At 43.1% G+C, this 15147-nt stretch overlaps 1 protein-coding gene across 7 annotated transcripts in view; it reads left to right on the top strand.

The window, feature by feature from the left end:
• Nucleotides 1-15147, top strand: part of LOC125988674 (disco-interacting protein 2 homolog B-A) — a 128920-nt gene that overhangs the window by 87386 nt on the left and 26387 nt on the right. For 5 of the 7 annotated variants that reach the window (XR_007488431.2, XM_049754158.2, XM_049754156.2 and 2 more), the window contains 9 exons: nucleotides 1273-1412; nucleotides 1500-1636; nucleotides 2047-2127; nucleotides 2214-2341; nucleotides 2440-2554; nucleotides 5258-5459; nucleotides 5543-5655; nucleotides 7269-7349; nucleotides 8911-9034. Coding sequence is in view for 6 of the 7 variants with exons in the window: in XM_049754158.2 (XP_049610115.1) it covers nucleotides 1273-1412; nucleotides 1500-1636; nucleotides 2047-2127; nucleotides 2214-2341; nucleotides 2440-2554; nucleotides 5258-5459; nucleotides 5543-5655; nucleotides 7269-7349; nucleotides 8911-9034 (1121 nt within the window). In the remaining variant the exon portion in view is untranslated. The remainder of the gene's footprint in view (nucleotides 1-1272; nucleotides 1413-1499; nucleotides 1637-2046; nucleotides 2128-2213; nucleotides 2342-2439; nucleotides 2555-5257; nucleotides 5460-5542; nucleotides 5656-7268; nucleotides 7350-8910; nucleotides 9035-15147) is intronic. The other 2 variants (XM_049754157.2, XM_049754155.2) reach the window with 1 other exon arrangement.

Genomic DNA, 15147 nt, shown 5'->3' with positions numbered 1-15147 from the left:
GTGAGCGGCTTTGCACCGTCTTCGTCCTCAAATGAGGCGGTGGTTAAGGTGAAAGGGGTCAGATATATTGCAAAATGCAATCCTTTAAAAATTATACAATTAAACTGTTGTCACTAAGGTTAAGAAGAAACAACCAGCATCTTAAACCCAAGATAAAGACGTGAGGAGGACATGAAAAAAGCTTGTGGTGTTGAACGTAAATGTTAACAAAAGTTTCAACCTAACATTGCTGCAGCATTTGTTAGATGGGCTCCTTATTTTTAAAAAAAACGGTTGTGAAGTAATATTGAAGCCGTTGCTTATTGTTTGGCCAGGATACACAATCCCTGGAAGTGTCCAATCAAATATATATGCATATGTATGTATGTGTGTATGTGTCCGTGTGTGTGTGTGTGTGTTTGCGTGCGTGCATGGGTGTATGTATGTAGGTTAATGTTAACGTTAATATAATAATTATATTTATAAAAATATAGGCAGCACGATGGCGCTCTAGTTAGCACGTCCGCCTCACAGTTCAGAGGGTGCGGGTTCCGGCCCTACCTGTGTGGAGTTTGCATGTTCTCCCCTTGCCTGTGTGGGTTTCCTCTGGGCATATTTTAAGAACAACAACTACAGAGGTATCACACTCCTCAGCCTACCTGTTAAGGTCTATTAAGGGGTGCTGGAGAGGAGGGCCTGTCTGGAGGTTGAATCTTGGATTCAGGAAGAGCAGTGTAGTTGTCGCCCTGGCCGTGGACCACCAGCTCTATACCCTCGGCAGGATCCTCGAGAATGCAAGGGAGTTCGTCAACCAGTCCACATGTTTTGTGGACCTGGAGAAGGCGTTCGACCGTGTCCCTTGGGGAGTTATGTGGGGGGGTGCTCAGGACACGCTAGAGCAACTGTCTCTCGCCTGGCCTGGGAACAACTTGGGATCCCCTAGAATGAGCTGGACAAAGTGGCTGGGGAGAGGGAAGTCTGGGCGTCCCTCCTAAAGCTGCTGCCTCTGCGGCCAGACCCTTGATAAGCAGTAGAGGATTGATGGATAGACGGACGGACGGACGGACGGATGGATGTTGTTAATAATTAATGATGGATCGGAGCTAGACCGGACTTGGGCACCCCCGATCTAGACTGTTGTAGAGGTCCTCTTGGATGAGCAGCAAAAGGTCTTATAATATAACCAGAAAATTCCAGTTGCAATCAATTCAATGCGCCAAGAATGAATTGACTTAGACCTGTCAAGCCTTTAGCTCACACGAGCACTATCTTTCCCCACTGCCTCCGCTACAGACCTGGGGCGCGAGGAGCTCCTCTACCAGCCCGAGCTATCCTCTCCATGGGCGGGCTGAGCCACGGTGTGATCAGAGTGAACACAGAGGACAAGAATTCGGCTCTCACTGTCCAAGACGTCGGACACATTATGCCTGGAGGTTTGTTGCCAGTGCTAACTCTTGGAAATACAGTAACACAAAACGTTAACATACCCAGAGTTGATGTGACAATAATATGTATTTCAGCTCTGATGTGCATCGTGAAACCAGATGGCTCGCCTCAGCTGTGCAAAACAGACGAGATAGGAGAGATTGTTATCAGCTCCCGAGCGGGGGGCACTATGTACTACGGTCTTCCTGGGGTCACCAAGAACACTTTTGAGGTCTGTCAAAGCCCAGGTTGAAGTGATGTTTTCAAGATAAAATTTTCTTTTTGTCCTCCAAAAATACTAAAACCAAGCACATTTATTTGCAGATATACCCTTTTAAACATAATTGCTAATACACATCAAACTATACATGAAAAAGTTAATTTTGAAGGCATTAAATAAAACTGAGTATAAGTAAAATGCACAACATAAATAAGGGCAACTGCAATAGGTGCTCTTTAGTCATGTTTGATGATGTTATAACCTTTAGATTTGTATGTCACTCAAAACACAATTTCATTTAAACTCAATCTAGCAGTTCTGTTTTAAAATGCTGCTCATATGAGAAACAGAAAATGGCAACTGCAGGGTGTTCTGTTCGATGTTGTGTCGTCTATAACAATCTAATGTTTTGCCCTCTGTAGGTGATCCCTGTCAACCAATCTGGAGCACCTTTAGGAGAAGTTCCCTTTACCAGAACTGGTTTGCTTGGATTTGTTGGCCCAGTAAGTCCCATGCACCCAGAAATCAAGAGCTGACATTTAGCATGCTTGTAGTCGGGGCTGAGGCCCTCCCTTTGTTCTTTGCGTAGGGCAGCCTGGTATTTGTTGTGGGCAAAATTGAAGGGTTACTAATGGTGAGCAGGCGACGCCACAATGCTGACGACTTGGTGGCAACCGCTCTAGCCGTCGAGCCTGTCAAAACAGTTTACAGGGGGAGGTGAGACACTGCCTGCTTAGTAATATGAAATGTGAAATACTTAATAATGTGTGCGCATTTGTGCATGCGTGTGTTTTGATCTCTCTGGCTCTGTCTAGGATCGCTGTGTTTTCAGTGACTGTTTTTTATGATGAGAGAATTGTGATCGTGGCAGAGCAACGGCCAGATGCCAGTGAGGAAGACAGCTTCCAGTGGATGAGTCGAGTTCTGCAGGTATGTTGCAGCCTCTCTCTTACAGTGGGAAAGCCTCAGGCGTTTTTTGGTAAATGGGAAGTTGTGTAATATGTAGAAAAAAGATGAACAGTTGAAAGTTGGAATGGGTTGAATCGGTTGAAAAATGTAAAAATTAGAGTAGAAAAACGAAATTTTTGAGAATTTGGTTGAATTTCAAATTTGAAAGTTTGGAATATTTGGTAAGTGAGAAGTTGTGGAATAGGTAGGCAAACGATGAACAGTTGAAAGTTGGAATGGGTTGAATCAGTTGAACAATGTAGAAATTAGAGTAGAAAAACAAAATTTTGGAGAATTTGGTTGAATTTCAAATTTGGAATTTTTGGTAAGTGGGAAGTTGTGTAAAAGGTAGAAAAAGATGAATACTTGAAAGTTGGAATGGTTGAATCGGTTGAACAATGTAGAAATTAGAGTAGAAAAACGAAATTTTGCAGAATTTGGTTGAATTTCAAATTTGAAAGTTTGGAGTTTTTGGTAAGTGGGAAGTTGTGGAATAGGTAGGCAAAAGATGAACAGTTGAAAGTTGGAATGGGTTGAATCGGTTGAAAAATGCAGAAATTAGAGTAGAAAAACGAAATTTCGGAGAATTTGGTTGAATTTAAAATTTAAAATTTTTGGTAAGTGGGAAGTTGTGGAATAAGTAGGCAAAAGATGAACAGTTGAAAGTTGGAATGGGTAGAATCGGTTGAACAATGTAGAAATTAGAGTAGAAAAACGAAATTTTGGAGAATTTGGTTGAAATTCAAATTTGGAATTTTTGGTAAGTCGGAAGTTGTGGAATAGGTAAAATTTCACGTTTCCCAAAATTCCCAAATTCAAAAATTTCACGTTTTCACGTTAAAAATTTCGACAAAATTTCACAAAATTCCGTTTTTCACCTCTAATTTCTACAATTTTTGACCGATTCAACCCATTCCAACTTTCAACTGTTCATCTTTTTCCTACCTATTCCACACTTTCCCACTTACCAAAATTTCCAAATTTTTAATTTTGAAATTCACACCAAATTCTACAAAATTTCGTTTTTCCACTCTAATTTCTACATTTTTCAACCGATTCAACCCATTCCAACTTTATTCACTTTGGTCACCTCATCCTTACCATATTCACCCCTATTTGGGGCTTACTCTGGCTTCCTGGATGAATTTTCAGAAGTTGTGGCTGATCTAGTGACAAATGCAGATAATATAGTTATCATGGGTGATTTCAACATCCACATGAATTCACCGTCAGAACCACTGACTTCGGCATTTCAAACTTTAATCGATACGTTTGGTTTTACGCAAGCTGTACAGGCAGCAACGCATAAGAATGGAAATACCTTAGATCTGGTATTATCCCGGGGACTAGCAACCTCAAATATAACAGTACTGCCATACACTACTGTTCTGTCTGATCATTTTTTAATAAAATTTGAAATTTTAGTTCCTTGTCAAAGACAAGAGAGCAATCAGAATTATAGCAGCCGTAATTTTAACTCCATGACTGCAACTGCGCTATCTGAGTTACTGTCGCCGGCAACCGCCATGTTTCCCGCATACAGCGGCTCTATCTATAATCTTATAAATGAATTCAATGCGACATTATTAAAAGCCATCGACTCTGTGGCACCGCTACGTCTGAAAATTCGCCGTAGATGGCCAACTCCGTGGTTCACAGATGAAACACGTACGTTTAAACAATTATGTAGAAAGCATGAGCGCAGATGGCGTTTAACCAAACTTGAGGTTTTCCATCAGGCATGGAAGGACAGCCTCCTGAAATATAAAGATGCACTTATTTTAGCAAAAACTCGTTATTTTTCGCAAGTCATTAATCTTAATAAAAACAATCCTAAATACCTATTTGATACAGTGGCAAAGCTAACTCTGCGCCAGCCGACCCCCGATAGCTCCTTCCACTCAGCTGACGAGTTTATGAAATTTTTTGCTCAAAAGATTGAGTCCATTAGGAACGAGATCAAGAATACCATGCCAATCGCTCCGCCGGTTACTAGCGCTGGGGATCATGCAATAACCCTCTCAAATTTTAAAAGCGTGTCCCTTGAAATGCTTACAAAATTGGTTAGTACGGCTAAACAAACATGTTTACTCGACCCGCTTCCAGCCAAACTACTTAAAGAATTATTTCCAATTTTAGGACCGTCCGTCTTAAATATAATCAATCTGTCTGTTTCCTCGGTTCTGTCACAATAATGCGACAAGCGCGGTGCAGTTGCGTGGTGGGCGACGCACTACAGTTGTGCGATCAGACAAATATGCGCAAATGAAAAAATGCTTTCAAAAGGCGGGGTTTTTTTTGTCTTGAAACGGATTAAAAAAAAAAAAATTCCATTATTTGTAATGGGAAAAATAGATTCAGAAATCGACCAATTCACTTCTCGAACCGCCTTCTAGAACGGATTATTGTCAAAAACCAAGGTTTGACTGTATTTTTGCTATTCTTGTTAAAATCACACTTACACGTGAACTGGAAATGACGATAATAAAACATAGTGAAAGCCAAATTGAGCAAATTGGCTATTTCAGAAGTGTGTCAAACTGATAGCCCTTTGCCTTAATCAGTACCCAGGAAGTACCTCTCGGTTTAAGAAAGGTTGGTGACCCCTGGTTTAAACAATGTCTTACTGTTTTATTTTGTGGATTATTACTGCAGTGTAAGTCATCACGAACATTCTCACCACAGGCCATTGACAGTATCCACCAGGTGGGTTTATACTGCCTTGCACTGGTGCCTGCCAACACCCTCCCAAAGACGCCTCTCGGTGGCATCCACATCTGTGAAACCAAGCAGAACTTTCTAGAGGGAAACCTACACCCTTGCAACATCCTCATGTGCCCACACACCTGCGTCACCAACATGCCCAAACCACGGCAGAAACAGCCTGGTGAGTTTGTTGAATTAAGTTGTTTGACTCCTCAAGTGAATGGTGTTGCTTAAAATGACTGGTGTGCCATCTGATCTTTGCAGTAGACGTTGGTCCAGCATCTATGCTAGTGGGCAACCTAGTGGCGGGAAAACGTATTGCACAGGCTACAGGCAGAGAACTGGGTATGTTAGAGGACCAGGATCTGATTCGTAAGGTACGATAGAGCACACTACATTGACCAAGTTCACATCTGTTGCACAATGTTTGATATGTTCTAACCAGGGGTGGAACGGTTCATTTGATCCACATTCAAAACTTGAGTTTGCGGTCATCGATTTCTCACAGAATTATTGATAAACATTAATTGTTATTGTAGCACTATTTACATATTTTTACTAATCAAAAATGTATCTATGCTAGTGGGCAACCTATCCATGTTCGCTGCATATAGGTGGCCAAAGATCACAGGCCCAAAAATACCAATGTTTTTTCCCCCATCTCAGGGTGACTTTTACCTTATATGTTTGCAAATACAGTAGATGGCGCTTGTCTTTTTTTGGTTCACACAAGGAAAGTACGGTGGCCCGAAAGTGACAAAATAAATATTTTTTTACATTTGTGGTGAGGAGTTGTCATGACTGACATGGTCACTCAGTATGATGAATTACAATGTGTCGCCATGTCTGACTACTTAATGTGTAATAGTGAAAGTTAGAAAATATGCTGTACTTCCGTCATATTTAAACATACTGTACAATAATATTACCGTATTGGCCCGAATATAAGGCGACCCTGATTATAAGACGACCCCCTCTTTTTCAAGACTCAGGTTTGAAAAAATACTTTTTGTACACCAAATTTAATTTTTATACAGAAAATAATTACAGTACATCTGAAACAAATGATTATAACAATATATTTGAGAGAAAAAGCATGTTATTTTGCCTCATTCAAATCATGCAAAAACTGTCTATCACATCTTAATATCTGAACATTTAAATATGTAAACTAAAGTGCAATCACATTTGTAAATGAATGGCTTCTGGTTTTTGAAAGGTAAATAAACCAATCTACTGTGATAAAACAACTAAATTGCAATAACTGCATTAACCATCCAAGTGAAGTCTAACTGTAACTGTAGTCTTAAAACAAATCTGAATAAGGAAAAACATTGCAATAAAATAATGCAAACTGGTTTAACCTTGAGAGTAGCTGAGATCTGTCATGTCAGAACATTACTCCTCACAAACATCCTCTGCCTCGCTGTGCTCAGTGTCAGTCCTCACATTTTCTGTTATCTCTTCTCTTATTTTCTTCTTTTTTCTTTCTTACCGCATTTTTTTCTTCTTCTTCGTGCTACCACTATTTTTATTTTTATTCTTCGTGACAGGGGTTTGCTTTGGCCTGGGGAGTTAAGTTCAGCATTCGCTTTAAAGATATGGCGCCATCTAGCGTTGTAAATTGGTATAATGTCTACACCCCGAATGTAAGACGATCCCCGCTTTTTCACTTATTTCAATGCAAAAAACGGTCTTATATTATACCAGCCAATACGGTACTACAAATCCTGTGTGGTGATTGAGCCGAATATGCCAAAATCCTGGATGTGTGCTGGGAGCCGAATATGCTAAAATCCTGGATGTGTGCTGGCTTATGGATGGTCATTCTGCAGTGTGCATCTTTTTTCAACATGTAGCCGTGACAATTTTTCAAAGCTTACAGTTTACTGCTTGTTAGCAGGTGCAGATGGTATGTGTGTCTGTTTTTAAATGGGCTTGGATCGACTAATAATTCATGTGTACAAAAGTCTATTCCTCTCCCTTTCAGCACCAGTTCTTATCTGACGCACTCCAATCAAGAGCCCAGACCGACCCGGACCATATTCTCTATGTCCTACTGAATGCAAAGGTAGAGCAAACAAGTGCACAACCATCCTAGTCATCTGTAGAATAATGAATGAATGGGATCTGTACATGGCAATGTTCTAACAGCATATCTTTTTGCTGTAATGCAGCATTGTCGCCTAAGACATTACAAATGCAGGTTGTGCTAATCTTAAACCCCTTAAAATCTCAGTATAATAGGCTGCAGTGCATTTGAACCACTTGTACAATTGCATATACATTTATGAAATATAAAATGTCAATTTTAAAATCGTCCAGGATTCCATTCATTTAGTCACCATGGATATTATGTCTGCAGCGTCATCAGCTCGCTTTTTGCTGCAGTCAGACCAAACACGAGCTGAGTGTTTTCTGATGGCATGTTTCCATATAGTGTTCCCTTGACATTTTGCAGTTCGCTTCTTGTAGATTCACTTTAACACAGATTTGTATTTGTGACTCATTAAAGTATTATCCACGAAAAGTGAGGGTACAATGTATATATGTATCAATGCAGTTTGCTCGGTCAGGCACGAAGGAGGCTCAGAGGAAAATATTTTTGCTCCTTTTCCCATTTTATGGCATTGCATTGCCAACAGTCAATCAGTATCAAGAATGTACTCAATGCATTAGCGTAAACGCTGACACATAGCCAAATAGTTAAAAATAAGACACACGCGCACACACACACACACACGCACACGCACGCACACGCAGGATGCTCAAATGAAAACATTTTGGGACAATATCACCTTCAGTGGGACCGAGAGGTCTTCGACAGCCTGTGATGACCAGTGTAATTTTTACTTAATTCTTTAAATTGTTCGGGCACGGAGTTGATTGAATGAACAAAAATATGACTGAATAGAATATTTTGTAAGTGCCTTTGAATAAGACTGAAAGCAACCGACTTAGATTTAATTCAAATGCCATATTAGTACTCAAACTTTGTGTAAAGGTGCAAAAGTTGAATTGAAAGTATGCCGATTAATTTTTTTGTTTTTTTCATGCGTAATGATTTATTTTGACAAATTTGTCTTAAAGACTACCAGTGTATGACATACTTGAAAATACTGTGATTGTTTTGGCAAAAGTAACTCAACAGTGTAGCAGTACTGTGATAAATCTTAGTAATATTGTTCCGAATAGGTGTCCTGGACATTTTTCCAGGAGTTATCACAAACGTTTTACAGGTTTTGAAGCTGAATCTACAAAGTTTTGCCTTTATTGTGAGTAATATAATCAACAGCACATCTGCAAAAAGATGCCATAGCATTTTCTTTGTTCAACGTGCGAGAAGAGGCAAATGTTGGGACAGGACAACTTGTGGCTGCTTCACCATGACACCTGTCATAATTCCCTGAATCCAACAGTTGCTGGCTGAGAAGAAACCTGGTTCTGTGGGAAAGTGGGTTATACAAGGGTACTAATTCCTTCAGTTTTCAGTTTGGATTCAACTTGTTTGTGATACCAGTCCTAAAACATTTCTTTGAACATGAATAACAGTAACCAAGTACAAGTATGTTGTACATAATACCATATAATGGCAAATGGCGGTTGTTATTATTGTTCTGTTTTGGCTGCAGGGCGTAGCAGTGTGCACGGCCACGTCTGCTCAGCTGCACAAGCGGGCAGAAAAAATCACAGCCACCCTAATCGAGCGAGGAGGCCTCAACACCGGCGACAATGTGGTGCTGCTTTATCCCCCAGGTGAACATGTGCATCGATGATGAGCTTCTGTCAGAGCAGAAACGTTTAGGTTGTTGCTCTGTCAATACATTCTGTTTGAGTCTGAGACCTGAGGATAGAACATGTCATGTGCACTATACAAACATAGCTCCTGACAGCTTCCCTTTGTCAAATCTTTACGAAGTTTGAATGAAGTCTATTGATCACATACGTATATTACAGACAAAAACATATATAACAAGCTTATTACTGGGAACTGATGAAAAGATGCTTCCTGGGCCTTTGATTCACTAATATAGTGGATCTTGACGCTAATTCGTTCCAGAAAGAGCGTTGAACATTGAAGCCGTCGCGTTCAGTCGCAACAGAATCAGAATTATTGAGTTATTAAGATTTATTGACAGGCACCCGTACCTACTGTGTCATTGCATGTTGAGCTAGTGTGTTGCATCTCGTGGATATTCATTACTGAAAAGGCCCCTCATTGAAGCTTGGTCTTAAAAGGATCCGTCCTCCAGCGTCTTAAATACTGTATAACAGGGGTCACCAACACGGTGCCCGAGGGCACCAGGTCGCCCGTGAGGACCGCATGAATCGCCCGCAGGACCGTTCTAAAATTAGCTCAAATAGCGGCACTTGTCAGTGAGCTGCATCTATTTATTTTACAGTCAAACCTCGGGTTTCGAACGTCCTGGTTCTCGAACAAATCGGAATTTGAACCAAAAAATTAGATATTTTTTTGCTTCAGTTGTCGAACAAAATTTGGAGGTCGAACCTCGCGATATGAGTCGGGAGAACCCAAGAAAACCCGACCGCGCGGCCCGGATGCCGACTGACTCCGTTGTTAATTGTATTTTTGTTACCTTGAGGATTGTATTAACCCCTAATCATGCCTCCAAAGAAAGCAAGTAAAGCCATCCTAAAACACAAAGACGCTCTTAAAGCAATGCGACACTGAGCGTCCGGCGCGCTGCGGTTGCGCGATCGAACCAAATTAAGCTCCCTGCGCTCTGAGGTCCACTTAAATTTTGGAAAGTACATCAGGACTTTAAAAATATTTTCTAAATTTTAGCGACGGCTCTGTCACAATAATGTGACCAGCGTGGTGCAGTTGCGCGGTCGGCGACGCGCTACTGTTGCGCGTTCGGTGGTGTGATGCAGTTGCGTGATCGGACAAAATTAAGCTCCCTGCGCACTTAGGTCCACTTAAATTTTGGAAAGTACATCAGGACTTTAAAAATATTTTCTAAATTACAGCGACGGCTCTGTCACAATAATGCGACCAGCGCGGTGCAGTTGGGTGGTGGGCGACGTGCTACGGTTGCGCGTTCGGCGGTGCGCTGCAGTTGCACGATCAGACAAATATGCGCAAATGAAAAAATGCTTAAAAAAGGCGGGGTTTTTTTTGTCTTGAAACGGATTAAAATGTTTTCCATTATTTTTAATGGGAAAAATAGATTCGGAAATCGATCGATTCACTTCTCGAACCGCCTTCTGGAACGGATTGTGGTCAAAAACCAAGGTTTGACTGTATTTTTGCTATTCTCGTTAAAATCACACTTACACGTGAACTGGAAATGACAATAATAACACAGTGAAAGCCAAATTGAGCAAATTGGCTATTTCAGAAGTGTGTGTCAAACTGGTAGCCCTTTGCCTTAATCAATACCCAGGAAGTAGCTCTCGGTTTAAGAAAGGTTGGGTGACCCCTGCCATAGACCATAGCACGCTCCAGCCACAACGCAGCAGAGGATCCACCTGGCATGTGGAGCCCCGTTGCTACTAGGATGCAGAGACACCGAGACATACCCTCGCCTAGCGGAGTGGGGATCGTTGTTCGCTTCACCAACATTGAGACGCCCCACCCTAAATGATGAGGCCCCTTTGCAATCAGACTTCCCCGGGACCACTCCGAAATGAGGGGTCCAGCACTCCCTGCAGCTTGCAGTGGCTGAGGTGAATCCAGGTGGGCAATTTTCACTGCGGTGGGGGTAGTCAGCAAGACTTGGAATGGTCCCTCTGACCGTGGACTGGCCCAGTTCTTTCTTTTGATGACCTTGAAGTAGACCCAGTCTCCTGGCTTGATGGGGTTGTCGACCTTTGAGGACGAAAGATCAAGCGGCAGTAAATTTGCATTTGACAGACTGAAAGATGAGTCTGAGTGTTTTGATCATGTAATCTGACAAGGACTGTTCATTTGCTTTTTGTAAATCTGCAGGGAACACAGGTCGTCTATATGGTCTCCCGTGGATGATTTCAAAAGGTGTTAACCCTTCTGAAGTGGGAGTAATTCTCATATAGAGCTTCACTAAGTCTAGACACTGGCCAAGATCTGCCTGTTGTTTCCATGCATTTTCTCAGCCTGCTTTTGATAGTGGTGTTTGCGCGTTCAACCAACCCAGCACTCGAAGGGTGCCAAGCGCAGTGTTTTTTTAATGTTATCCCAAGGTGTACAGCCATGTTCTGTACCACTTGGTTCATAAAGTGTGGACCATTGTCACTGTAAATGATTTTGGGGATGCCATGAGCCGGTATGATGGCTTTGCAGATGGCTTTTGCCACTGTTAAGGCATCTGCCCGTTTAGATGGAACTATTTCCACCCATTTGGAAAAGGAATCAATCATCACTAGGCAGTATTTGTGAGGTCCACTTTGTGTGAGTTCAATAAAATCCATTTGCATGATTTGAAATGGGTAAGACGGTTTTGGAAATGCGTTCTCATGTTTCCTTGTGGATTACGTTTCACACAAACACGACATGCTTTACAATTTTTTTTCAAGTAAGCATCCAAACCAAAGGTAGTGAATTGTTGATGTATGATGGTCCTCATCCCTCCTGTCGACACATGGCAAGGCCCATGTGTCGCAATTGCTGCTACCTTAAAAAGTGATTTTGGTAAAACAGGTTTGTCATTCATGGGGTGGATATTATCTGTATCCATTATTGCACCTTTTGTTGTCCACATTCGTTTTTCCACCATTGGAGCATTGCTTTGCATGTCTGTCAGTATAGTTTCATCTATGAGCTGTCTGTCCTCTGAATCTATTAAAAATAATTCATGGCCATGTTTCCCTACTGCTGCTTCTTTAGCAATTTAGTTTGCTAATCTGTTTCCATTTGAGACTTCATCTGTGCCTGTGGTGTGAGCAGCAAATTTACACACAGCTAGTTTAGCAGGTAAAAGGATGGCCTGCAACAAGTCTTTTAACAAGGAGGCATGGGTAACCGGCTTACCGGTTGATGTTGTCATCCCTCTGCGCTCCCATTGTTTTGCAAAATAGAACAGAGCAGAAAACGCATACTGACTGTCTGTGTATCCAGTGACTTCTTTAGCTTCTGCCAATTGACAAGCTCTTGTTAGTGCAATTAGCTGAGCAGCCTGCGCTGACCTGTTGTATGGAAGCTTTTCTGCTTCAACAATTTGGTTTGGCAATTTCGCAATTGCATAACCACTTTGATTGTTTCCTTTAGGATCCTTTGAACATGATCCATCCACAAACCACCAGGTTACATTCCAACATAAGCATAGGATGAAACTAATCTATCAACCCTAACAGAATGTGTCTGTGGAGGGAATAGCATTCGTGAGAGGTGGAAGTGGTGAAGGGTCTCTCCTGAAGTCCACTGCCATCTCCACGGTCTTGAGCGGGTTCTGCTCCAGGTGGTTTTGGCTGTACCAGTGGACCAGCCACTCCACCTCCTGTCTGTACGCAGTCTCGTCACCGTCCTGGATCAGTCCAATTAGAGTGATAATTGTACTAAGTTCATCTTCCATCCATCCATCCATCCATCCATCCATCCATCCATCCATCCATCCATCCATCCATCCATCCATCCATCCATCCATCCATCCATCCATTTTCTGAACCGCTTAGTCCCCACGGGGGTCGCGGGCGTGCTGGAGCCTCTAAGTTCATCTTGTTTTTCCTTTTTTTAATCACTTCACTGGTTTCTTTTATATCAAACAAATTGTTTTAGGTTCATTATCTGACATGTTTCGGCGGTTTCTTCCGCATGTCAGGTAATGAACCTAAAACAATTTGTTTGATATAAAAGAAACCAGTGAAGCAATTAGAGTGATGTCGTCCGCATACTTCAGGAACTTCACAGAAGAGTCGCCTGAGGAGCAATCATTGGTATAGAGAGAGAAGAGCTGTCAGGAGGGGACGCACCCCTGGGGGGCGCCAGTGTTGGTGGTCCGGGTGTCTGATGTGATGGTCCCCAGCCTCACATGCTGTCTCCTGTTGGTCAGGAAGTTTTTGATCCACTGACAGGTGGAGGCAGGCACAGCGAGCTGGATGAGCTAGTGGTGGAGGATGTCAGGAGCGATGGTGTTGAACGCTGAGCTGAAGTCCACAAACAGGATCCTGGCCTACGTCCCTGGGGTGTCAAGGTGTTGCAGGATGTAGTGCAGTCCCACGTTGACCGCATCGTCCACTAACCTGTGTGCCCGGTAGGCAAACTACAGGGGGTCGAGCAGGGGGCCTGTAATGTCCTTCAGGTGGTTCAACACCAACCTCTCAAAGGATTTCATGACCACAGATGTCAAGGCGACAGGTCTGTAATCATTCAAACCTGTGATGGCGGGCTTCTTGGCCACAATGGTGCAATGAAGGAACCTCACACAGTTCCAGGGAACGATTGAAGATCTGTGCAAAGTTCGGTGCCAGTTGTTCAGCACAGACTTTCAGGCAGGAGGGGGGACACGCCGTCTGGGCCTGGTGCCTTAATGACCTTTTGTCTCCGGAATATCTGACACACTTCCTCCTCGTGCATCTGGAGTGCAGCCGCGGCTTCTGAAAGAGAGAGAGTAGGTGATAACGACGATGGAGGTGTGGACAGAGGGGTTGTGGGTGAAGGTGTGTATGTTGATTGTATTGCTGGAGGTCCTGTGGTGTGAGCGGACCGTTCAAACCTGCAGTAAAACCTGTTTAACTGGTTTGCAAGCCTTGGGTTCTCTACAGGACGGGGGGTTGGTTTCTTGAAGCCTGTGATGCTCTGCAGGCCTTTCCACACTGTTGAGGGATCAGGATTGGCAGCGAGGTGTCTCCCCAGGCTCTCCCCATAACACCTCTTGGCTTTCCTGATCTCTCGGTTCAGTGTGTTCCTGGTCTGCCTGAACAAGTCCTGGTCCCCACTCCTGTAGGCCTCCTCCTTGGCTTTCCGCAGCATCCTGAGGTTTGGTGTAAACCAAGGTTTGTTGTTTTTGAATGCGCAAGTCTTAGTCTGCACACACAAGTCCTCACAAAAGCTAATGTATGATGTCACAGTATCGGTGAGTTCATGCAGGTCTGAAGCTGCAGCTTCAAAAACACCCCAATCGGTGCAGTCAAAGCAGGCCTGGAGGTCCTGCTTTGACTCCACTGTCCATTTCCTCACAGTCCTCACCACAGGCTTAGAAGTTTTTAATTTCTGCTTGTAGGTTGGGATCAGATGAACTAGACAGTGGTCCGAGAGTCCTAAAGCTGCATGGGGCACAGAGCAGAATGCGTCCTTTATTACGGTGTAGCAGTGGTCCAGTGTCTTTGTCCCTCTGGTGGGACATGTTATGTGCTGTCTGTATTTGAGGAGTTCGTGTGCGAGGTTCGCTCTGTTAAAATCACTCAGAACAATGATCAGTGAGTTTGGTAATTTTTTCTCCATGTCTGTTACCTGGTCAGCCAGCAGCTGCGTGGCTTCGATCGCACGTGCGTGTGGTGGAATGTAAACAGCTGCCAAAACGATCGAGGAGAACTCACGTGGTGAGTAAAACGGCCAGCGGTTTATGAAAAGTGTTTCTAGGAGACAGCTGCAAGACTCTTTCAACACTGTGACATCAGTAGACCAACCTTCATTAATATAGAAACATAGACCACCTCTCTTTGTTTTTCCCGTGAGCTCTGCGCTGCGATCTGCGTGTAGTAGCTGAAACCCAGTTAGCTCTACGGCGTGGTGGGGGGTGCGTCCGTCAAGCCACGTTTCAACAAAGCACAGGGCGGCAGATCTGTTAACGTCCGTGTTCCTTGAAATGAGAAGCAGCAGTTCATCTATCTTGTTAGACAGAGAGCGGACATTCGCCAGATGAATTGATGGTAGGGGAGCATGGAACCCGCTCCGCTTCAACTTCACAAGGGCTCCGGCGCGCTTGGCACGC

The sequence above is a fragment of the Syngnathus scovelli genome, chromosome 2 (assembly GCF_024217435.2).
Source record: "Syngnathus scovelli strain Florida chromosome 2, RoL_Ssco_1.2, whole genome shotgun sequence".
Lineage (NCBI taxonomy): Eukaryota > Metazoa > Chordata > Actinopteri > Syngnathiformes > Syngnathidae > Syngnathus > Syngnathus scovelli.
Note: the sequence above shows the minus strand (reverse complement) of the source record. Positions and strands in the feature narration are given on the sequence as shown.